Raw genomic sequence first — 23,087 nt, 5'->3', positions numbered from 1 at the left:
ATTAGAGCCGTAAAGGAGACTAGACATCTACCAACCCACTACCAGATTAGAGCCATAAAGGAGACTAGACATCTACCCCCCCACTACCACTATCAGATTAGAGCCGTAAAGGAGACTAGACATCTACCAACCCACTACCAGATTAGAGCTGTAAAGGAGACTAGGAGACCACGCTTCAACCACTATCAGATTGTGTGTGTGTGTGGGGGGGGGGGGGGGGGGGGGGGGGGGTGTTTCATGTGATTTTGTCCCGTTTTGGTTCTGAAATCACCAAAACCCTCTAATTAACTTGTTGTTTTTGCAGATTAAGATTTGGAGCTAGTAATGTATCCATTTGTATTGTTGACAGCCAATGAGTGTATAGCACAATTTTGGGGATTTCAACCCCCGTCTCAAAATCGAGTGGTTTTGACCATTTGGAAGTTTTTACGGAGTCATATTCTCTTCTCCTCTGGCGTCGGTAATGCAGCTGGCGTCGGTAATGCAGCTGGCGTCTGTAATGCAGCTGGCATCGGTAATGCAGCTGGCGTCGGTAATGCAGCTGGCGTCGGTAATGCAGCTGGCGTCGGTAATGCAGCTGGCGTCGGTAATGCAGCTGGCGTCGGTAATGCAGCTGGCGTCGGTAATGCAGCTGGCGTCGGTAATGCAGCTGGCGTCGGTAATGCAGCTGTCCTCTTTATAAATGATCATCTTTACCATGTATATCCAAACAAATAACCACATACACTGACTGTTTAAATCAAAACTACCAAAACTATTGCTGACGGTGAACCTGAATAATCCTAAATCTGTTCATCAAGACCTCAGCTGTCCATCAAGACCTCGGCTGTCAATCAAGACCTCAGCGGTTCATCAAGACCTCGGCTGTCAATCAAGACCTCAGCGGTTCATCAAGACCTCGGCTGTTCATCAAGACCTCGGCTGTTCATCAAGACCTCGGCTGTTCATCAAGACATCGGCTGTTCATCAAGATCTCGGCTGTTCATCAAGACATCGGCTGTTCATCAAGACCTCATTTGTTCATCAAGACCTCGGCTGTCAATCAAGACCTCAGCGGTTCATCAAGACCTTGGCTGTTCATCAAGACCTCGGCTGTCAATCAAGACCTCGGCGGTTCATCAAGACCTCGGCTGTTCATCAAGACCTCATTTGTTTATCAAGACCTCGGCTGTCAATCAAGACCTCGGCGGTTCATCAAGACCTCGGCTGTTCATCAATACCTCGGCTGTCAATCAAGACCTCAGCGGTTCATCAAGACCTCGGCTGTTCATCAAGACCTCGGCTGTTCATCAAGACCTCGGCTGTTCATCAAGACCTCAGCGGTTCATCAAGACCTCGGCTGTTCATCAAGACCTCAGCATATAGAATCAGGTGTGGTAGAACTGGGCTTGAACAACAAATGCGGCATAAACCTATAGCTTGTTTTGCGGCCATCCCCGAGTTGTATTTACAAAGTTGACTATATCTGATGAATGTACATTTGGTTGTACGTTTTATATTCCGTCATAACTCACATTGTGTTTACAGGTAATGCACTACTAGATCTTTCTACAGTAAACTATAAGGTTCATTTTCATGTTGATCATTTCTATATTTTCCAGGAGCTTGCTCGATTGTCTTACGTGAGATCAGTTTGCTAACATAAAGGCTGTTTGAGAAGGTTTGAATACTTAGCAACCTGCCTACACATAGTTTGAAGTACAATAGACCAACATAGCTACTGTAGTAGGTCAGCGCTGGGTGCTGGAAAACCTTGGTAGAGCATGGGTGGAATAGGTATTATGGTGATCATGTGAATTTCCTTTATTTTTCGGCTTCAGACCAATGCTTAGTCTCACATAAAACTTATTTTTGGTTTTCAGTATACATAATGATAGGTAGGGTGGTATTACTAAATACAGTAAGGATAGGTAGAGTTATATTATTAAATACAGTAAGGATAGGTAGAGTTATATTATTAAATACAGTAAGGATAGGTAGAGTTAAATTATTAAATACAGTAAGGATAGGTAGAGTTAAATTATTAAATACAGTAAACATAGGTAGAGTTATACTATTAAATACAGTAAGGATAGGTAGAGTTATATTATTAAATACAGTAAGGATAGGTATAGTTATATTATTAAATACAGTAAGGATAGGTAGAGTTAAATTATTAAATACAGTAAGGATAGGTAGAGTTAAATTATTAAATACAGTAAGGATAGGTAGAGTTATATTATTAAATACAGTAAGGATAGGTAGAGTTGTATTATTAAATACAATATTTATTTATTTTATTTTTTATTTCACCTTTATTTAACCAGGTAGGCAAGTTCAGAACAAGTTCTCATTTACAATTGCGACCTGGCCAAGATAAAGCAAAGCAGTTCGACACATACAACGACACAGAGTTACACATGGAGTAAAACAAACATACAGTCAATAATACAGTATAAACAAGTCTATATACGATGTGAGCAAATGAGGTGAGATAAGGGAGGTAAAGGCAAAAAAAAAGGCCATGGTGGCAAAGTAAATACAATATAGCAAGTAAAACACTGGAATGGTAGATTTGCAATGGAAGAATGTGCAAAGTAGAAATAAAAATAATGGGGTGCAAAGGAGCAAATAAATAAAATAAATACAGTAGGGAAATAGGTAGTTGTTTGGGCTAAATTATAGGTGGGCTATGTACAGGTGCAGTAATCTGTGAGCTGCTCTGACAGTTGGTGCTTAAAGCTAGTGAGGAAGATAAGTGTTTCCAGTTTCAGAGATTTTTGTAGTTCCTTCCAGTCATTGGCAGCAGAGAACTGGAAGGAGAGGCGGCCAAAGAAAGAATTGGTTTTGTGGGTGACCAGAGAGATATACCTGCTGGAGCGCGTGCTACAGATGGGTGATGCTATGGTGACCAGCGAGCTGAGATAAGGGGGGACTTTACCTAGCAGGGTGTTGTAGATGACATGGAGCCAGTGGGTTTGGCGACGAGTATGAAGCGAGGGCCAGCCAACGAGAGCGTACAGGTCGCAATGGTGGGTAGTATATGGGGCTTTGGTGACAAAACGGATTGCACTGTGATAGACTGCATCCAATTTGTTGAGTAGGGTATTGGAGGCTATTTTGTAAATGACATCGCCGAAGTCGAGGATTGGTAGGATGGTCAGTTTTACAAGGGTATGTTTGGCAGCATGAGTGAAGGATGCTTTGTTGCGAAATAGGAAGCCAATTCTAGATTTAACTTTGGATTGGAGATGTTTGATATGGGTCTGGAAGGAGAGTTTACAGTCTAACCAGACACCTAGGTATTTGTAGTTGTCCACGTATTCTAAGTCAGAGCCGTCCAGAGTAGTGATGTTGGACAGGCGGGCAGGTGCAGGCAGCGATCGGTTGAAGAGCATGCATTTAGTTTTACTTGTATTTAAGAGCAATTGGAGGCCAGGGAAGGAGAGTTGTATGGCATTGAAGCTTGCCTGGAGGGTTGTTAACACAGTGTCCAAAGAAGGGCCAGAAGTATACAGAATGGTGTCGTCTGCGTAGAGGTGGATCAGAGACTCACCAGCAGCAAGAGCGACATCATTGATGTATACAGAGAAGAGAGTCGGTCCAAGAATTTAACCCTGTGGCACCCCCATAGAGACTGCCAGAGGTCCGGACAGCAAACCCTCCGATTTGACACACTGAACTCTATCAGAGAAGTCGTTGGTGAACCAGGCGAGGCAATAATTTGAGAAACCAAGGCTGTCGAGTCTGCCGATGAGGATGTGGTGATTGACAGAGTCGAAAGCCTTGGCCAGATCAATGAATACGGCTGCACAGTAATGTTTCTTATCGATGGCGGTTAAGATATCGTTTAGGACCTTGAGCGTGGCTGAGGTGCACCCATGACCAGCTCTGAAACCAGATTGCATAGCAGAGAAGGTATGGTGAGATTAGAAATGGTCGGTAATCTGTTTGTTGACTTGGCTTTCGAAGACCTTAGAAAGGCATGGTAGGATAGATATAGGTCTGTAGCAGTTTGGGTCAAGAGTGTCCCCCCCTTTGAAGTGGGGGATGACCGCAGCTGCTTTCCAATCTTTGGGAATCTCAGACGACACGAAAGAGAGATTGAACAGGCTAGTAATAGGGGTAGCAACAATTTCGGCAGATAATTTTAAAAAGAAAGGGTCCAGATTGTCTAGCCTGGCTGATTTGTAGGGGTCCAGATTTTGCAGCTCTTTCAGAACATCAGCTGACTGGATTTGGGAGAAGGAGAAATGGGGAAGGCTTGGGCGAGTTGCTGTTGGGGGTGCAGTGCTTTTGACCGGGGTAGGAGTAGCCAGGTGGAAAGCATGGCCAGCCGTAGAAAAATGCTTATTGAAATTCTCAATTATAGTGGATTTATCAGTGGTGACAGTGTTTCCTATCTTCAGTGCAGTGGGCAGCTGGGAGGCAGTGTTCTTATTCTCCATGGACTTTACAGTGTCCCAGAACTTTTTTGAGTTAGTGTTGCAGGAATCAAATTTCTGCTTGAAAAAGCTAGCCTTGGCTTTTCTAAATGCCTGTGTATAATGGTTTCTAGCTTCCCTGAACAGCTGCATATCACAGGGGCTGTTCGATGCTAATGCAGAACGCCATAGGATGTTTTTGTGTTGGTTAAGGGCAGTCAGGTCTGGGGAGAACCAAGGGCTATATCTGTTTGTGGTTCTAAATTTCTTGAATGGGGCATGTTTATTTAAGATGGTTAGGAAGGCATTTAAAAAAAATAACCAGGCATCCTCTACTGACGGGATGGGATCAATATCCTTCCAGGATACCCCGGCCAGGTCGATTAGAAAGGCCTGGTCGCTGAAGTGTTTCAGGGAGCGTTTGACAGTGATGAGTGACCGCTGACCCATTACGGATGCAGGCAATGAGGCAGTGATCGCTGAGATCTTGGTTGAAGACAGCAGAGGTGTATTTAGAGGGCAAGTTGGTTAGGATGATATCTATGAGGGTGCCCGTGTTTAAGGCTTTGGGGAGGTACCTGCTAGGTTCATTGATAATTTGTGTGAGATTGAGGGCATCAAGCTTAGATTGTAGGATGGCTGGGGTGTTAAGCATGTTCCAGTTTAGGTCGCCTAGCAGCACGAGCTCTGAAGATAGATGGGGGGCAATCAGTTCACATATGGTGTCCAGAGCACAGCTGGGGGCAGAGGGTGGTCTATAGCAAGCGGCAACGGTGAGAGAGAGGTGGATTTTTAAAAGTAGAAGTTCAAATATTTTGGGTACAGACCTGGATAGTAGGACAGAACTCTGCAGGCTATCTTTGCAGTAGATTGCAACACCGCCCCCTTTGGCAGTTCTATCTTGTCTGAAAATGTTGTAGTTTGGGATTCAAATTTCAGAATTTTTGGTGGACTTCCTAAGCCAGGATTCAGACACAGAACATCCGGGTTGGCAGAGTGTGCTAAAGCAGTGAATAGAACAAACTTAGGGAGGAGGCTTCTAATGTTAACATGCATGAAACCAAGGCTATTACGGTTACAGAAGTCATCAAAAGAGAGCGCCTGGGGAATAGGAGTGGAGCTAGGCACTGCAGGGCCTGGATTCACCTCTACATCGCCAGAGGAACAGAGGAGGAGTAGGATAAGGGTACGGCTAAAAGTAATAAGAATTGGTCGTCTAGAACGTCTGGAACAGAGAGTAAAGGGAGGTTTCTGGGGGAGATAAAATAGCATCAAGGTATAATGTACAGACAAAGGTATGGTAGGATGTGAATACAGTGGAGGTAAACCTAGGTATTGAGTGATGAAGAGAGAGATATTGTCTCTAGAAACATCATTGAAACCAGGAGATGTCATCACATGTGTGGGCGGTGGAACTAATAGGTTGGATAAGGTATAGTGAGCAGGACTAGAGGCTCTACAGTGAAATAAGCCAATAAACACTAACCAGAACAGCGATGGGCAAGGCATATTGACATTAAGGAGAGACAGGCTTAGTCAAGTGATCAAAAGGGTCTAGTGAGTAGTGAGGTTGGTTGGGGTCACGGCGATTTAGACAGCTAGCCGGGCCATCGGTACCAAGCTAGCATAGGATGGAGGTCTGTTATTAGCCACCTCGTGCGTTTCAGTCGGTAGGATTAGTGGGGTTCCGTGTGGTAGAGGGGATGAATCCAATTAGCAAAAAAAATCAAAACAATAGATATAGTTATAGAGGCCCAAGAAAAAAAAGAAAGAAAATAAATAAATAAATTGTCCGATAGGTCTATTCAGATAGCAGCCGATAAGACAGCTAACGGTTAGCGGACCACAGATGGGCGTTCAGGTAACGTCGCGACGGAGGAGCCAGCCGGATAACTCCCTTGGGTAGATAAGGTCGGTAGTCCAGTTGTGAAGGCCCGGTGTTGCTCTGCGTTGGCAGTAAAACTGGTCCGGATAGGTGATTGTAGCCCAGGAGTGACTGATGGAACTCTTCAGCTGGCTAGCTCCGGAATAATTGATGTTTGCTCCGGAATCGACGAAAGCCGATAGTCACACGGATAGCAGCTAGCTAGCTGCGAGATCCAGGTATAAATGTCCAGAGTTAGCGGTTGAAATCCGGGGACATGGAGAGAAAAATAGGTCCGGTATGTTCCGGTCCGAGCCGCGCCGTACAAAACTAGATAGATTTTCGAGCTAAAGGATAGCTGATGACCACAAACCGTGGTTAGCTGAATACTAACGATTAGCCAGTGAAGAAGCTAACTAGCTTCTGATTAGCTTCTGATTAGCTTCAGGCTAGCTTCTGGATTAGCTTCTGGCTAGCTTCTGGTTAGCTTCTATGGAGGATTACAGATTTGAGGTAAATAATACTTTATTTTTTACATTTTTTTTATATAAATTGGTGAGGAGGGTTGCAGGAGAGTGTTTTGAAGATGAGTTTATGGAAAATATATATAAAAAGGTATGCGAAGAAAGTTGTAAATATATACATATATACGGGACACGACAAGACGAGGACAAAAGACGTCTGAACTGCTATGCCATCTTGGAGTCAATAAACAACCAGTGCCTTTTGAATCAACTGGAGAGGATAGGAAGGATGTATATAAGGTATAAGGATAGGTAGAGTTATATAATTAAATACAGTAAGGATAGGTAGAGTTATATTATTAAATACAGTAAGGATAGGTAGAGTTATATAATTAAATACAGTAAGGATAGGTAGAGTTATATTATTAAATACAGTAAGGATAGGTAGAGTTATATTATGAAATACAATAAGGATATGTAGAGTTATATTATTAAATACAGTAAGGATAGGTCGAGTTATATTATTAAATACAGTAAGGATAGGTAGATTTAAATTATTAAATACAGTAAGGATAGGTAGAGTTATATTATTAAATACAGTTAGGATAGGTAGAGTTATATTATTAAATACAGTAAGGACAGGTAGAGTTATATTATTAAATACAGTAAGGATAGGTAGAGTTATATTATGAAATACAATAAGGATATGTAGAGTTATATTATTAAATACAGTAAGGATATGTAGAGTAATATTATGAAATACAATAAGGATAGGTAGAGTTATATTATGAAATACAATAAAGATGTGTAGAGTTATATTATTAAATACAGTAAGGATAGGTAGAGTTATATTATTAAATACAGTAAGGATAGGTAGAGTTATATTATTAAATACAGTAAGGATAGGTAGAGTTATATTATGAAATACAATAAGGATATGTAGAGTTATATTATGAAATACAATAAGGATAGGTAGAGTTATATTATGAAATACAATAAGGATATGTAGAGTTATATTATTACATACAGTAAGGATAGGTAGAGTTATATTATTAAATACAGTAATGATAGGTAGAGTTATATTATTAAATACAGTAAGGATAGGTAGAGTTATATTATTAAATACAGTAAGGATAGGTAGAGTTATATTATGAAATACAATAAGGATATGTAGAGTTATATTATGAAATACAATAAGGATAGGTAGAGTTATATTATGAAATACAATAAGGATATGTAGAGTTATATTATTACATACAGTAAGGATAGGTAGAGTTATATTATTAAATACAGTAAGGATAGGTAGAGTTATATTATTAAATACAGTAAGGATAGGTAGAGTTATATTATTAAATACAGTAAGGATAGGTAGAGTTATATTATTAAATACAGTAAGGATAGGTAGAGTTATATTATGAAATACAATAAGGATATGTAGAGTTATATTATGAAATACAATAAGGATAGGTAGAGTTATATTATGAAATACAATAAGGATATGTAGAGTTATATTATTACATACAGTAAGGATAGGTAGAGTTATATTATTAAATACAGTAAGGATAGGTAGAGGGCTATTGTTAAGTACAAAATTATTATTTACCTCCTATTTATTATGTATTTAGTAAATATTATTGTCTTCTGTTCGCTCTCTGGTCATATAGAAAGTTTATATCCAGGTATTGATCGTGTAGTAAAAGTAGATATTTCCACATCCCCAGGTGATCTTTGCCCTGAACCAGACCCTTGTACAGCAGGAGAGTGTGAGAGCAGGCAGTCTGCAGGGCTCCTATACCACTGAGGACCTCATCAAGCACTACAACTGTGGAGACCTCAACTCCATCATCTTCAACCATGACACCTCTCAGGTCAGTTACAACCACCACACCCCGTTACACCTAACCCCTAACACAAACGACCCCTAACACTAACGACCCCTAACACGAACAACCCCTAACACGAACAACCCCTAACACTAACGACCCCTAACACTAACGACCCCTAACACTAATGACCCCTAACACTAACGATCCCTAACACTAATGACCCCTAACACTAATGACCCCTAACGCTAATGACCCCTAACGCTAATGACCCCTAACACCAACGACCACTAACACTAACGACCCCTAACACAACGACCCCTAAATCTAATGACCCCTAACACTAACGACCCCTAACGCTAACGACCCCTAACACTAACGACCCCTAACACTAATGACCCCTAACACTAACGACCCCTAACACTAACGACCCCTAACACGAACGACCCCTAACGCTAATGACCCCAACACTAACGATCCCTAACACTAACGACCCCTAACACTAATGAGCATTAACACTAACGACCCCTAACACTAACGTCCCCTAACACTAACGACCCCTAATACTAACAACCCCTAACACTAACGACCCCTAACACTAACGACCCCTAACACCAACGACCCCTAACGCTAACGATCCCTAACACTAACGACCCCTAACACTAATGTCCCCTAACACTAATGACCCCTAACACTAACGACCCCTAACACTAACGACCCATCGGTATCACCTTATTTTTACGGGACTGGTTCACATTTCTGACCCATTCAGTTTAGACCTGATGGATAAATCTCTCACTGCTCACCCCCCCCCCCCCCCCCCCCCCCCCCCCCTGTAGGTCCCCAACTTTAACAACGTGACCCTGCGCCCCAGCGAACAGATAACGGCCCAGGAGATTGACAGCTACTTCAGACAGGAACTGATCTACAAGAGGAACGACAGGATGGGGAACAGGGTTAAGACTCTGATGGAAGAACACCCTGACAACAGCTTCTTCTTCGCCTTCGGAGCAGGTCAGTGAGGATGATGATGATGATGAGAATAAGGAAGAGGATGACTAATGATCACACCCTCTGATGCCAAGATAAGGGGAAAGGAATCCAAGATTCTTTGATGTCGTGGTTAGCCTTTGTGACGATTCAGCCTGCTTGAGTATTGATTCATTCAGTATGGAGCTATGAAAAGTGAATCATCTTTACCTTCATCATCTTTAGTTCCCATCTTCACCATCTTTAGTTCACCATCTTTACCATCTTCACCATATTTACCATCTTCACCATATTTACCATCTTTAGTTATGAGCTGACTGTTTCTACAGTCTGGTCTGTAATTATTGGCACCCTGTGGTCTGTAATTATTGGCACCCTTGATAAAGATAAGCAAAAAAATGACTGTATAAAATAAATAACAAATACTGAGCTATGTTGAATTAAAAAAAAGGGAAATTATATATATTTTTTATACTAATGCAGTTGCTCAGAGAAAGAGACTTTAAGTCATAAAAAATAAAAAAATTGAAAAAAGATTGGTTCAAAATGATTAGCACCCCTGTTTTCAGTACTCCATTACCCTTCGATAAAATGTTTCATGAGGTAGCACCCTATTCCCTATGGGGTCTGGTCAAATGGCACCCTATTCCCTATGGGGTCTGGTCAAATGGCACCCTATTCCCTATGGGGTCTGGTCAAATGGCACCCTATTCCCTATGGGGTCTGGTCAAATGCCACCCTATTCCCTATGGGGTCTGGTCAAATGGCACCCTATTCCATATGGGGTCTGGTCAAATGGCACCCTATTCCCTATGGGGTCTGGTCAAATGGCACCCTATTCCCTATGGGGTCTGGTCAAATGGCACCCTATTCCTTATGGGGTCTGGTCAAATGGCACCCTATTCCCTATGGGGTCTGGTCAAATGGCACTCTATTCCCTATGGGGTCTGGTCAAATGGCACCCTATTCCCTATGGGGTCTGGTCAAATGGCACCCTATCCCCTATGGGGTCTGGTCAGAACTAGTGCACTATAAAAAGGGAAGAGGGTACCATCTTGGTTCAGTCTGAGGTCAGGCATTAAAATGAAACGTGTTGAAAATGAAATCTGATTAAAGCTACTTTAGAACAAACAGCTTAAATCGTTCTCTTTGTGAGCACGGCAGAATAGAGGGGGCTTTGCTAGACTGAAGGAGATAAAGATCAAACCTTACAGAACTGGGAAGACCGTCGCTTATATACGTTGCAGTCCCTCTTTTGACCTGCCGATCGTGCTCGGTTCAGCTGCGATCCGTGTGCCAACGCTCTCAGATTTAGGTGTGATATTCCCTGGAATCCACTTGTTGCCACATTGTCTGGTTCATTTAACTGAGACCTGGAAGCTGAGCAGGTTTATAATGGAGCTCTATAATGGACCTGAGAGCTGAGACCTGAGACCTGAGACCTGAGACCTGAGACCTGAGACCTGAGGGCTGAGGGCTGAGACCTGAGAGCTGAGACCTGAGACCTGAGAGCTGAGACCTGAGAGCTGAGAGCTGAGACCTGAGAGCTGAGACCCTGCCCCTTCATTCTGCCCCACCATGACCCCAGTGAGAACTATGAAATACCAGTACCCTGCCCCCACCCCCCAAGCAGGTAGACTAGCGGTTAAGAGTGTTGGGCCAGGAACTGAAAGATCGCTGGTTCGAATCCCCGAGCTGGCAAGGTGGAACAATTTGCCGTTCTGCCCTTGAGCGAGGTAGTTAACCCCTAGCGCCGATGACGTGGACGTCGATTAAGGCAGCCCCCCCCCCGAACCTCTGTAATTCAGATGGGTTAAATGCATTCAGCAACTGACTAGGTATCCCCTTTCCATTCTGCACCGCCATGCCTCTGATGAGAACTATGAAATAAAACCCCTGGTACCCCTGACTCTAACCCCATGGTACCCCTGACTCTAATCCCTGGTACCCCTAACTCTAACCCCTGGTATCCCTGACTCTTAACCCCTGGTACCCCTGACTCTAATCCCTGGTACCCCTGACTCTAACCCCTGGTACCCCTGACTCTAATCCTTGGTACCCCTGACTCTAATCCCTGGTACCCCTGACTCTAACCCCTAATTCTAATCCCTGGTATCCCTGACTCTAACCCCTGACTCTAATCCCTGGTATCCCTGACTCTAACCCCTGATACCCTTGACTCTAACCCCTGGTATCCCTGACTCTAACCCCTGGTACCCCTGACTCTAACCCCTGTTAACCCTGAATCTAACCCCTGGTACCCCTGACTTTAACCCCTGGTATCCCTGACTCTAACCCCTGACTCTAACCCATGGTATCCCTGACTTTAACCCCTGGTACCCCTGACTCTTACCCCTGGTATCCCTGACTCTAACCCCTGGTACCCCTGACTCTAACCCCTGGTACGCCTGACTCTAACCCCTGACTCTAACCCCTGGTACCCCTGACTCTAACCCCTGGTACCCCTGACTCTAACCCCTGACTCTAATCCCTGGTATCCCTGACTGTTACCCCTGATACCCTTGACTCTAACCCCTGGTATCCCTGACTCTAACCCCTGGTACCCCTGACTCTAACCCCTGGTAACCCTGACTCTAACCCCTGGTACCCCTGACTTTAACCCCTGGTATCCCTGACTCTAACCCCTGGTATCCCTGACTCTAACCCCTAACTCTAACCCCTGATACCCTTGACTCTAACCCCTGGTATCCCTGACTCTAACCCCTGGTACCCCTGACTCTAACCCCTGGTACCCCTGACTCTAACCCCTGGCTCAAACCCCTGGTATCCCTGACTCTAACCCCTGGTACCCCTGACTTTAACCCCTGGTATCCCTGACTCTAACCCCTGACTCTAACCCATGGTATCCCTGACTCTAACCCCTGGTACCCCTGACTCTAACCCCTGGTATTCCTGACTCTAACCCCTGGTATCCCTGACTCTAACCCCTGGTACCCCTGACTCTAACCCCTGGTACCCCTGACTCTAACCCCTGGTACCCCTGACTCTAACCCCTGGCTCAAACCCCTGGTATCCCTGACTCTAACCCCTGGTACCCTTGACTCTAACCCCTGACTCTAACCCCTGGTACCCCTGACTGTTCTTTACATGTGCCTTGTCCGGTCCACCTAGGTGTTCTGTTCAGCCCAGGAGACAGCTAGGAGGCACCACTTTCAAACACTCAGACTTCAAGAATCCCTCCTGAGCTGTGATATTTTGAAAAATGAAATAGAGCCACAACTATTATCTATATTTTGAGGATTTCTCTAGAAGATGACCCCTTTAGAGATATGCAGCCAGAGACATAGTCTGTGTCTTTAGTGACACCCTATTCCCTATGGGCCCTGGTCAACAGTAGTGCACTACTAGAGAATAGGCTGCCACTTGGGACACAGACAGAGGGCTTGGCTTGCTCTCTGCCAGAGTGAATCATGTGGAAACTGGCGTGTGTTTATCTCTCAGTCAGTGGTGTGAGAAATATGCCCTAATGTTGTTTGGGTTTCAGAGTGTTGTATCTTGGAGCCCCGTTTAGTATCGTCTGAAGGATAACAGTTAGAAACAGCCCATTTAGTATCGTCTGAAGGATAACAGTTAGAAACAGCCCATTTAGTAACGTCTGAAGGATAACAGTTGGAAACAGCCCATTTAGTATCGTCTGAAGGATAACAGTTGGAAACAGCCCTTTTAGTAACGTCTGAAGGATAACAGTTGGAAACAGCCCATTTAGTATCGTCTGAAGGATAACAGTTGGAAACAGCCCATTTAGTATCGTCTGAAGGATAACAGTTGGAAACAGCCCATTTAGTAACGTCTGAAGGATAACAGTTGGAAACAGCCCATTTAGTATCGTCTCAAGGATAACAGTTGGAAACAGCCCATTTAGTAACGTCTGAAGGATAACAGTTGGAAACAGCTCATTTAGTAATGTCTGAAGGATAACAGTTAGAAACAGCCCATTTAGTATCGTCTGAAGGATAACAGTTGGAAACAGCCCATTTAGTATCGTCTGAAGGATAACAGTTGGAAACAGCCCATTTAGTATTGTCTGAAGGATAACAGTTGGAAACAGCCCATTTAGTATCGTCTGAAGGATAACAGTTGGAAACAGCCCATTTAGTAACGTCTGAAGGATAACAGTTAGAAACAGCCCATTTAGTATCATCTGAAGGATAACAGTTGGAAACAGCCCATTTAGTATCGTCTGAAGGATAACAGTTGGAAACAGCCCATTTAGTATCGTCTGAAGGATAACATTTAGAAACAGCCCATTTAGTATCGTCTGAAGGATAACAGTTGGAAACAGCCCATTTAGTATCGTCTGAAGGATAACAGTTGGAAACAGCCCATTTAGTATCGTCTGAAGGATAACAGTTGGAAACAGCCCATTTAGTATCGTCTGAAGGATAACAGTTGGAAACAGCCCATTTAGTATCGTCTGAAGGATAACAGTTGGAAACAGCCCATTTAGTATCGTCTGAAGGATAACAGTTGGAAACAGCCCATTTAGTATCGTCTGAAGGATAACAGTTGGAAACAGCCCATTTAGTATCGTCTGAAGGATAACAGTTGTAAACAGCCCATTTAGTATCGTCTGAAGGATAACAGTTAGAAACAGCCCATTTAGTAACGTCTGAAGGATAACAGTTAGAAACAGCCCATTTAGTATCGTCTGAAGGATAACAGTTGGAAACAGCCCATTTAGTATCGTCTGAAGGATAACAGTTGGAAACAGCCGATCCCAAACTATCACTTTTCCACCCCCTCTCAGCCTTTCTGGTGAGTCACACACATGCACACACACGACGCCCCCCACCCCAACCCACACACACACTTATGCATTAGCAGTAATTTCAAGAATGTAATTTCCATGGCTGGGGTGCGTAACAGTGGTAAGAGAAGTGGAGCTGAGGGAGGCTGTGGAGTTCAACTCCCATCAGTAGAACCCCCCCCCCCCCCCACTCAAGCACACACACACACACACACACACACACACACACACACACACACACACACACACACACACACACACACACACACACAGACACACAGACACACGCACACAAGTTCAGTTGAACTCACATCCCAGCACTGACAGTCCCAGTAGCTCCAGGCTATGCGGCCCAGAGGCAGAGCCAGTCCCAGTCGAAGCATACTGTTATCGGGTGGCTGTCCGCCAGAGCCCCTTGCGAACCCCTGGTTCCCCCTGGCTCCTGGCTCCACGGTGGCTGGCAGAAGGAAAAGTAATGAGGTTGAAAGATTGATACTTGATGTCACTGTAAAAATAAAAAAACAGACTTGAATCACAGAGGATATCTGCTTAGGATCTGCTGCTGTTGTCCTTCGGAGCAGACAGCCAGCAGTCTGATCTAGCCTGGTGTTCTACAGCAGTCTGATCTAGCCTGGTGTTCTACAGCAGTCTGATCTAGCCTGGTGTTCTACAGCAATCTGATCTAGCCTGGTGTTCTACAGCAGTCGGATCTAGCCTGGTGTTCTACAGCAGTCTGATCTAGCCTGGTGTTCTACAGCTGTCTGATCTAGCCTGGTGTTCTACAGCTGTCTGATCTAGCCTGGTGTTCTACAGCTGTCTGATCTAGCCTGGTGTTCTACGGCAGTCTGAACTAGCCTGGTGTTCTACAGCAGTCTGATCTAGCCTGGTGTTCTACAGCAGTCTGATCTAGCCTGGTGTTCTACAGCAGTCTGATCTAGCCTGGTGTTCTACAGCTGTCTGATCTAGCCTGGTGTTCTACAGCAGTCTGATCTAGCCTGGTGTTCTACAGCAGTCTGATCTCGGCATGGCCAATCATAATTACTGGCTGATTTCCTGTTTTCATAACATTCGGTAATCGGGTTTTTTGGACGTCGATTATGGCCGATTACATTGCAATCCACGAGGAGACTGCGTGGCAGGCTGACCACCTGTTACTCCACGAGGAGACTGCGTGGCAGGCTGACCACCTGTTACTCCACGAGGAGACTGCGTGGCAGGCTGACCACCTGTTACTCCACGAGGAGACTGCGTGGCAGGCTGACCACCTGTTACTCCACGAGGAGACTGCGTGGCAGGCTGACCACCTGTTACTCCACGAGGAGACTGCGTGGCAGGCTGACCACCTGTTACTCCACGAGGAGACTGCGTGGCAGGCTGACCACCTGTTACGAGAGTGCAGCATCAAAAGGACCTTGTGGCTGCAAGAAGCCAAGGTTAGTTGCTAGCTTGCATTAAACTTATCTTATTAAAAAAACAATCAATCTTCACATAATCACTAGTTAACTACACATGGTTGCTGATATTACTAGGTTAACTAGCTTGTCCTGCGTTGCATATAATCAAATCAGTGCCTGTTAATTTATCTTCGAATCACAGCCTACTTCAACTTCACCAAACGGGTGATGATTTAACAAAAGCAGATTCACGAAAAAAGCACATTCGTTCCACAAATGTACCCAACCATAACCATCAACGCCTTTCTTTAAAATCAATACACAAGTATATATTTTTAAACCTGCATATTTAGTTAATATTGCCTGCTAACATGAATTTCTTATAACTAGGTAAATTGTGTCACTTCTCTTGTGTTCAGTGCAAGCAGAGTCAGGGTATATGCAGCAGTTTGTGCCGCCCTGGCTCGTTGAGAACTGTGTGAAGACCATTTATTCCTAACAAAGACCGTAATTAATTTTTACAGAATTGTACATAATTATGACATAACATTGAAGGTCGTGCAATGTAACAGCAATATTTAGACTTATGGATGCCACCCAATGTAACAGGAATATTTAGACTTATGGATGCCACCCAATGTAACAGCAATATTTAGACTTATGGATGCCACCCAATGTAACAGGAATATTTAGACTTATGGATGCCACCCAATGTAACAGCAATATTTAGACTTATGGATGCCACCCAATGTAACAGCAATATTTAGACTTATGGATGCCACCCAATGTAACAGGAATATTTAGACTTATGGATGCCACCCAATGTAACAGCAATATTTAGACTTATGGATGCCACCCAATGTAACAGGAATATTTAGACTGATGGATGCCACCCAATGTAACAGCAATATTTAGACTTATGGATGCCACCCAATGTAACAGGAATATTTAGACTTATGGATGCCACCCAATGTAACAGCAATATTTAGACTTATGGATGCCACCCAATGTAACAGCAATATTTAGACTTATGGATGCCACCCAATGTAACAGCAATATTTAGACTTATGGATGCCACCCAATGTAACAGGAATATTTAGACTTATGGATGCCACCCAATGTAACAGGAATATTTAGACTTATGGATGCCACCCAATGTAACAGCAATATTTAGACTTATGGATGCCACCCAATGTAACAGCAATATTTAGACTTATGGATGCCACCCAATGTAACAGCAATATTTAGACTTATGGATGCCACCCAATGTAACAGCAATATTTAGACTTATGGATGCCACCCAATGTAACAGCAATATTTAGACTTATGGATGCCACCCAATGTAACAGCAATATTTAGACTTATGGATGCCACCCAATGTAACAGCAATATTTAGACTTATGGATGCCACCCAATGTAACAGCAATATTTAGACTTATGGATGCCACCCAATGTAACAGGAATATTTAGACTTATGGATGCCACCCAATGTAACAGCAATATTTAGACTTATGGATGCCACCCAATGTAACAGGAATATTTAGACTGATGGATGCCACCCAATGTAACAGCAATATTTAGACTTATGGATGCCACCCAATGTAACAGGAATATTTAGACTTATGGATGCCACCCAATGTAACAGGAATATTTAGACTTATGGATGCCACCCAATGTAACAGCAATATTTAGACTTATGGATGCCACCCAATGTAACAGCAATATTTAGACTGATGGATGCCACCCAATGTAACAGCAATATTTAGACTGATGGATGCCACCCAATGTAACAGGAATATTTAGACTTAGGGATGCCACCCGTTCGATAAAATACGGAACGGTTCCATATTTCACTGGAAGAATAAACGTTTTATTTTCTAAATTATAGTTTCAGGATTTTACCATATCAATGACCAAAGGCTGTGTGTTTATCTGTGTGTTATAATAATTAAGTCTATGATTTGATATTCGATAGAGCAGTCTGACTGAGCGGTGGTAGGCAGCAGCAGGCTCGTAAGCATTGATTCAAACTGCACTTTACTGTGCTTGCAAACAGCTCTTAGCAATGTTTGACAGCTCTGTTTACTGTTCATCCACTCCCGAGATTAGGCTGGCAACACTAGTGCCTATAAGAACATCCAATAGTCAAAGGTAAATGAAATACAAACGGTATAGAGATAAGTAGTTGCCGCGTCATAATTCCTATAATAACTACAACCTAAAACCTCTTAAATGGGAATATTGAAGACTCATGTTAAAAGGAACCACCAGCTTTCATATGTTCTCATGTTCTGAGCAAGGAACTTAAACGTTAGCTTTCTTACATATTGCACTTTTACTTTCTTCTCCAACACTGTGTTTTTGCTTTATTTAAACCAAATTGAAAAATTGTCATTATTTATTTGAGACTAAATAGATTTTATTTATGTATTATATTAAGTTAAAATAAAAGTGTTCGTTGTTCATTCAGTATTGTTGTAATTGTCATCATTACAAATATATATATAAAAATCGTCCGATTAATCGGTAGAGGCTTTTTTTGGTTCTCCAATAATCGGCATCGGTATCGGCGTTGAAAGATCACAATTGGTCGACCTCTAATAACTATAATTTTAATATCATGGATGCTCAGCCCTTGCATCCACAGCTCTGTCTTTGGATTTGAGAGGTTCCATTTCTCCAGCCCCGTCCCGCAGCATTTAACCAAACACAGTCGCTTTGTTATTGTTTCAACTGCTGATTGCCGCTTTAACTAACTGGCCCTAGTTTAGTTAGCAGGGTAGCTGACTGACCTAGTCTGGTTGTGTAGTTTAGTGTCTGGTAGCTGACTGACCTAGTTTGTACTGGTAGCTGACTGACCTAGTCTGTACTGGTAGCTGACTGACCTAGTCTGTACTGGTAGCTGACTGACCTAGTCTGTACTGGTAGCTGACAGACCTAGTCTGTACTGGTAGCTGACTGACCTAGTCTGGATGTGTAGTTTAGTGTCTGGTAGCTGACTGACCTAGTCTGGTTGTGTAGTTTAGTGTCTGGTAGCTGACTGACCCAGTCTGGTTGTGTAGTTTAGTGTCTGGTAGCTGACTGACCTAGTCTGTACTGGTAGCTGGCTGACCTAGTCTGGTTGTGTAGTTTAGTGTCTGGTAGCTGACTGACCTAGTCTGGTTGTGTAGTTTAGTGTCTGGTAGCTGACTGACCTAGTCTGGTTGTGTAGTTTAGTGTCTGGTAGCTGACTGACCTAGTCTGGTTGTGTAGTTTAGTGTCTGGTAGCTGACTGACCTAGTTTGTACTGGTAGCTGACTGACCTAGTCTGTACTGGTAGCTGACTGACCTAGTCTGTACTGGTAGCTGACTGACCTAGTCTGTACTGGTAGCTGACAGACCTAGTCTGTACTGGTAGCTGACTGACCTAGTCTGGATGTGTAGTTTAGTGTCTGGTAGCTGACTGACCTAGTCTGGTTGTGTAGTTTAGTGTCTGGTAGCTGACTGACCCAGTCTGGTTGTGTAGTTTAGTGTCTGGTAGCTGACTGACCTAGTCTGTACTGGTAGCTGGCTGACCTAGTCTGGTTGTGTAGTTTAGTGTCTGGTAGCTGACTGACCTAGTCTGTACTGGTAGCTGACTGACCTAGTCTGGTTGTGTAGTTTAGTGTCTGGTAGCTGATTGACCCAGTCTGGTTGTGTAGTTTAGTGTCTGGTAGCTGACTGACCCAGTCTGGTTGTGTAGTTTAGTGTCTGGTAGCTGACTGACCTAGTCTGGTTGTGTAGTTTAGTGTCTGGTAGCTGACTGACCTAGTCTGGTTGTGTAGTTTAGTGTCTGGTAGCTGACTGACCTAGTCTGGTTGTGTAGTTTAGTGTCTGGTAGCTGACTGACCTAGTCTGGTTGTGTAGTTTAGTGTCTGGTAGCTGACTGACCTAGTCTGGTTGTGTAGTTTAGTGTCTGGTAGCTGACTGACCTAGTCTGGTTGTGTAGTTTAGTGTCTGGTAGCTGACTGACCTAGTCTGGTTGTGTAGTTTAGTGTCTGGTAGCTGACTGACCTAGTCTGGTTGTGTAGTTTAGTGTCTGGTAGCTGACTGACCTAGTCTGGTTGTGTAGTTTAGTGTCTGGTAGCTGACTGACCTAGTCTGGTTGTGTAGTTTAGTGTTGGATGGGATGTAGCTTGTTCTAAAAGACACATTTACATTTTCTTTGTTTTATTGAACCTTTCTTTAAACTTTATTTAACGAGGCAAGTCAGTGAAGAACAAATTCTTATTTATAATGATGGCCTACCGGGGAACAGTTGGGGTTAACTGCCTTGTTCAGGGACAGAACGGCAGATTTTACTTAACTAGCTGGCAATACATTTAAATACCAGATGCATGGTCTGGGGACAGGCCAGATGTATGGTCTGGGGACAGGCCAGATGTATGGTCTGGGGACAAGCCAGATGTATGGTCAGGGGACAAGCCAGAGGAATGGTCTGGGGACAAGCCAGATGTAGGGTCTGGGGACAAGCCAGATGTATGGTCTGGGGACAAGCCAGATGTATGGTCTGGGGACAGGTCAGATGTGTGGTCTGGGGACCCGCCAGAGGAATGGTCTAGGGACAGGCCAGAAGAATTGTCTGGGGACAAGCCAGATGTATGGTCTGGGGACAGGTCAGATATACGGTCTGGGGACAGGTCAGATGTATGGTCTTGGTGACAAGCCAGATGTACGGTCTGGGGACAGGCCAGATGTATGGTCTGGGGACAGGCCAGATGTATGGTCTGGGGACAGGTCAGATGTATGGTCTGGGGACAGGTCAGATGTATGGTCTGGGGACAGGTCAGATGTACTATCTGGGGACAGGCCAGAGGAATGGTCTGGGGACAAGCCAGATGTATGGTCTGGGGACAGGTCAGATGTATGGTCTGGGGACAGGCCAATTTTCTGTCAGTTTGGTTAACTTGCCGAAACATTTTACTCAACAGTTAATACTTGTTTGATGGATTGGAGCTTTTTAAATTGTTGACAAGACACTGATGTAACAAATCCCCACCTAGGAACCCGTTCGACCACACACCCCTCTTGTTGGCCGGAGAGAAAATTGTGCAGTTTTAAAGCTAATTTCTTGAAGATCTACACATTTATCCATGTCTTATGTGTGTTTATATTATACCAGGGGTAGAAGCCCGACTTGAGTACGGATACGAACCGCGGTCCGCCAGTTGAGTATTGCGGGGGTTAAAGCTTTGGTTCCCGAACAGAGTAACCCAATACTACAATTTGAATCCATGTTCCCTGTAATTTCAACCATACACAAACAGAACTCATTCTTTAATGAAATGATATGTTTATATGTTGTTGAGGGCTGAGCTCTCCATTTCTGCCGGTGCTACAGTTTGTTCTATTGATTTATCTATCTTCTTCTTCTTCTTCTTCTATCACCGTAAGGGAGAACTAACGTATGTCCCAAATGGCACCCTATTACCTACCGATGTTGGATCTTAATTTGACCAGTATTGTTGCAGCAAAATAATCCGACAGCAACAGGATTTGATCGTTTAGTCCACAATATTGCTTGATCAGTGGTTAGGTGATTAGCTGGACACAAGTAGGCTACATGAAAAGTGCAATACTAGTAATAGAACAGCGGGTTTTCAGTGAATTCATGTAAATCATTTCCATGCAGGAACATTTTAAGCAATAAAATACTGTTCAAATTAATCTCCTACATCTGTATATAGTGCACTACTTTTTTTTTTACCAGGGCCCATGGGCACAAAGAAGTGCACTATGTAGAGAATAGGATGCCATTTGGGACTCAATATACATACATTCCTACAGCTGCTCAGCAGATCACGAGACTCTCTGTCCAAACCACACATTTTAATATTTGTGGGTTAAGTAATTGCTGACAGTGGCTGACAGCCTCAATGTTTTCTTTGAGATGTTTTATTATTTTTCACAGACAATTAAGTTTTGTATTTGGCAAATGTATTCATAAGCCATGTTCAGTGAGTGTCTGGGTTAGCTAGCTGTTAGCCATAGCAGAGACTGGGTTACTTAGCTGTTAGTCGTAGCAGGGGCTGTGCTAATGAGCTGTTAGCCATAGCAGAGACTGGGTTAGTTAGCTGTTAGCCATAGCAGGGACTGGGTTAGCTAGCTGTTAGTTGTAGCAGGGGCTGTGTTAACGAGCTGTTAGCCATAGCAGAGACTGGGTTAGCTAGCCGTTAGTCGTAGCAGGGACTGTGCTAATGAGCTGTTAGCCATAGCAGAGACTGGGTTAGTTAGCTGTTAGTCATAGCAGGGGCTGTGCTAACGAGCTGTTAGCCATAGCAGGGGCTGGGTTAGCTAGCTATTAGCCATAGCAGGGGCTAGGTTAGCTAGCTATTAGTGATAGCAGGGGCTGTGTTAACGAGCTGTTAGGCGTAGCAGGACGTGGGTTAGCTATCTGTTAGCCGTAGCAGGGGCTGGGTTAGCTAGCCATTAAGCATTACAGGGACTGGATTAGCCTATACCCCTAGCAGGGGATAAATACAATACTTACATGTAGTAATTATATATAGAGAGCACCTTGACTTGTCAGTGTGTAGCAGTGCTATAGAGCTGTAGTAAGGAAAGGGATAGCAGTGATATAGTCCTGTAGTGGTAGCAGTGGTATAGTCATGTAGATATGTAGTGGTAGCAGTGATATAGTCATGTAGATATGTAGTGGTATCAGTGATATAGTCCTGTAGATATGTAGTGGTAGCAGTGATATAGTCCTGTAGTGGTAACAGTGATATAGTCCTGTAGTGGTAACAGTGATATAGTCCTGTAGATATGTAGTGGTAACAGTGATATAGTCATGTAGATATGTAGTGGTAGCAGTGATATAGTCCTGTAGATATGTAGTGGTAACAGTGATATAGTCCTGTAGTGGTAACAGTGATGTAGTCCTGTAGTGAGATGGCCGCCTCGCTTCGCGTTCCTAGGAAACTATGCAGTGTTGTTTTTTTACGTGTTATTTCTTACATTAGTACCCCAGGTCATCTTAGGTTTCATTACATACAGTCGAGAAGAACTACTGAATATAAGATCAGCGTCAACTCACCATCAGTTCGACCAAGAATATGTTTTTCGCGACGCGGATCCTGTGTTCTGCCTTTCACCCAGGACAACGGAATGGATCCCATGCAGCGACCCAAAAAAACGACTCCGAAAAAGAGGGAAACGAGGCGGTCTTCTGGTCAGACTCCGGAGACGGGCACATCGTGCACCACTCCCTAGCATCCTTCTCGCCAATGTCCAATCTCTTGACAACAAGGTTGATGAAATCCGAGCAAGCATTCCAGAGGGACATCAGAGACTGTAACGTTCTTTGCTTCACGGAAACATGGCTCACTGGAGAGACGCTATCGGAGGCGGTGCAGCCAGCGGG

At 43.7% G+C, this 23,087-nt stretch overlaps 1 protein-coding gene across 3 annotated transcripts in view; it reads left to right on the top strand.

The window, feature by feature from the left end:
* LOC110517810 (metalloprotease TIKI1) overlaps window positions 1-23,087 on the top strand; it is a 140,034-nt gene that overhangs the window by 60,153 nt on the left and 56,794 nt on the right. For all 3 annotated transcript variants that reach the window (XR_005051621.1, XR_005051622.1, XM_036976592.1), the window contains exons 3-4: window positions 8,453-8,599; window positions 9,394-9,568. Coding sequence is in view for 1 of the 3 variants with exons in the window: in XM_036976592.1 (XP_036832487.1) it covers window positions 8,453-8,599; window positions 9,394-9,568 (322 nt within the window). In the remaining 2 variants the exon portion in view is untranslated. The remainder of the gene's footprint in view (window positions 1-8,452; window positions 8,600-9,393; window positions 9,569-23,087) is intronic.

This window comes from Oncorhynchus mykiss, chromosome 5 (assembly GCF_013265735.2).
Source record: "Oncorhynchus mykiss isolate Arlee chromosome 5, USDA_OmykA_1.1, whole genome shotgun sequence".
In the NCBI taxonomy this organism is placed as follows: Eukaryota; Metazoa; Chordata; class Actinopteri; order Salmoniformes; family Salmonidae; genus Oncorhynchus; species Oncorhynchus mykiss.
The sequence above is the reverse complement of the archived record's forward strand: the minus strand, read 5'-3'. Positions and strand labels throughout refer to the sequence as shown.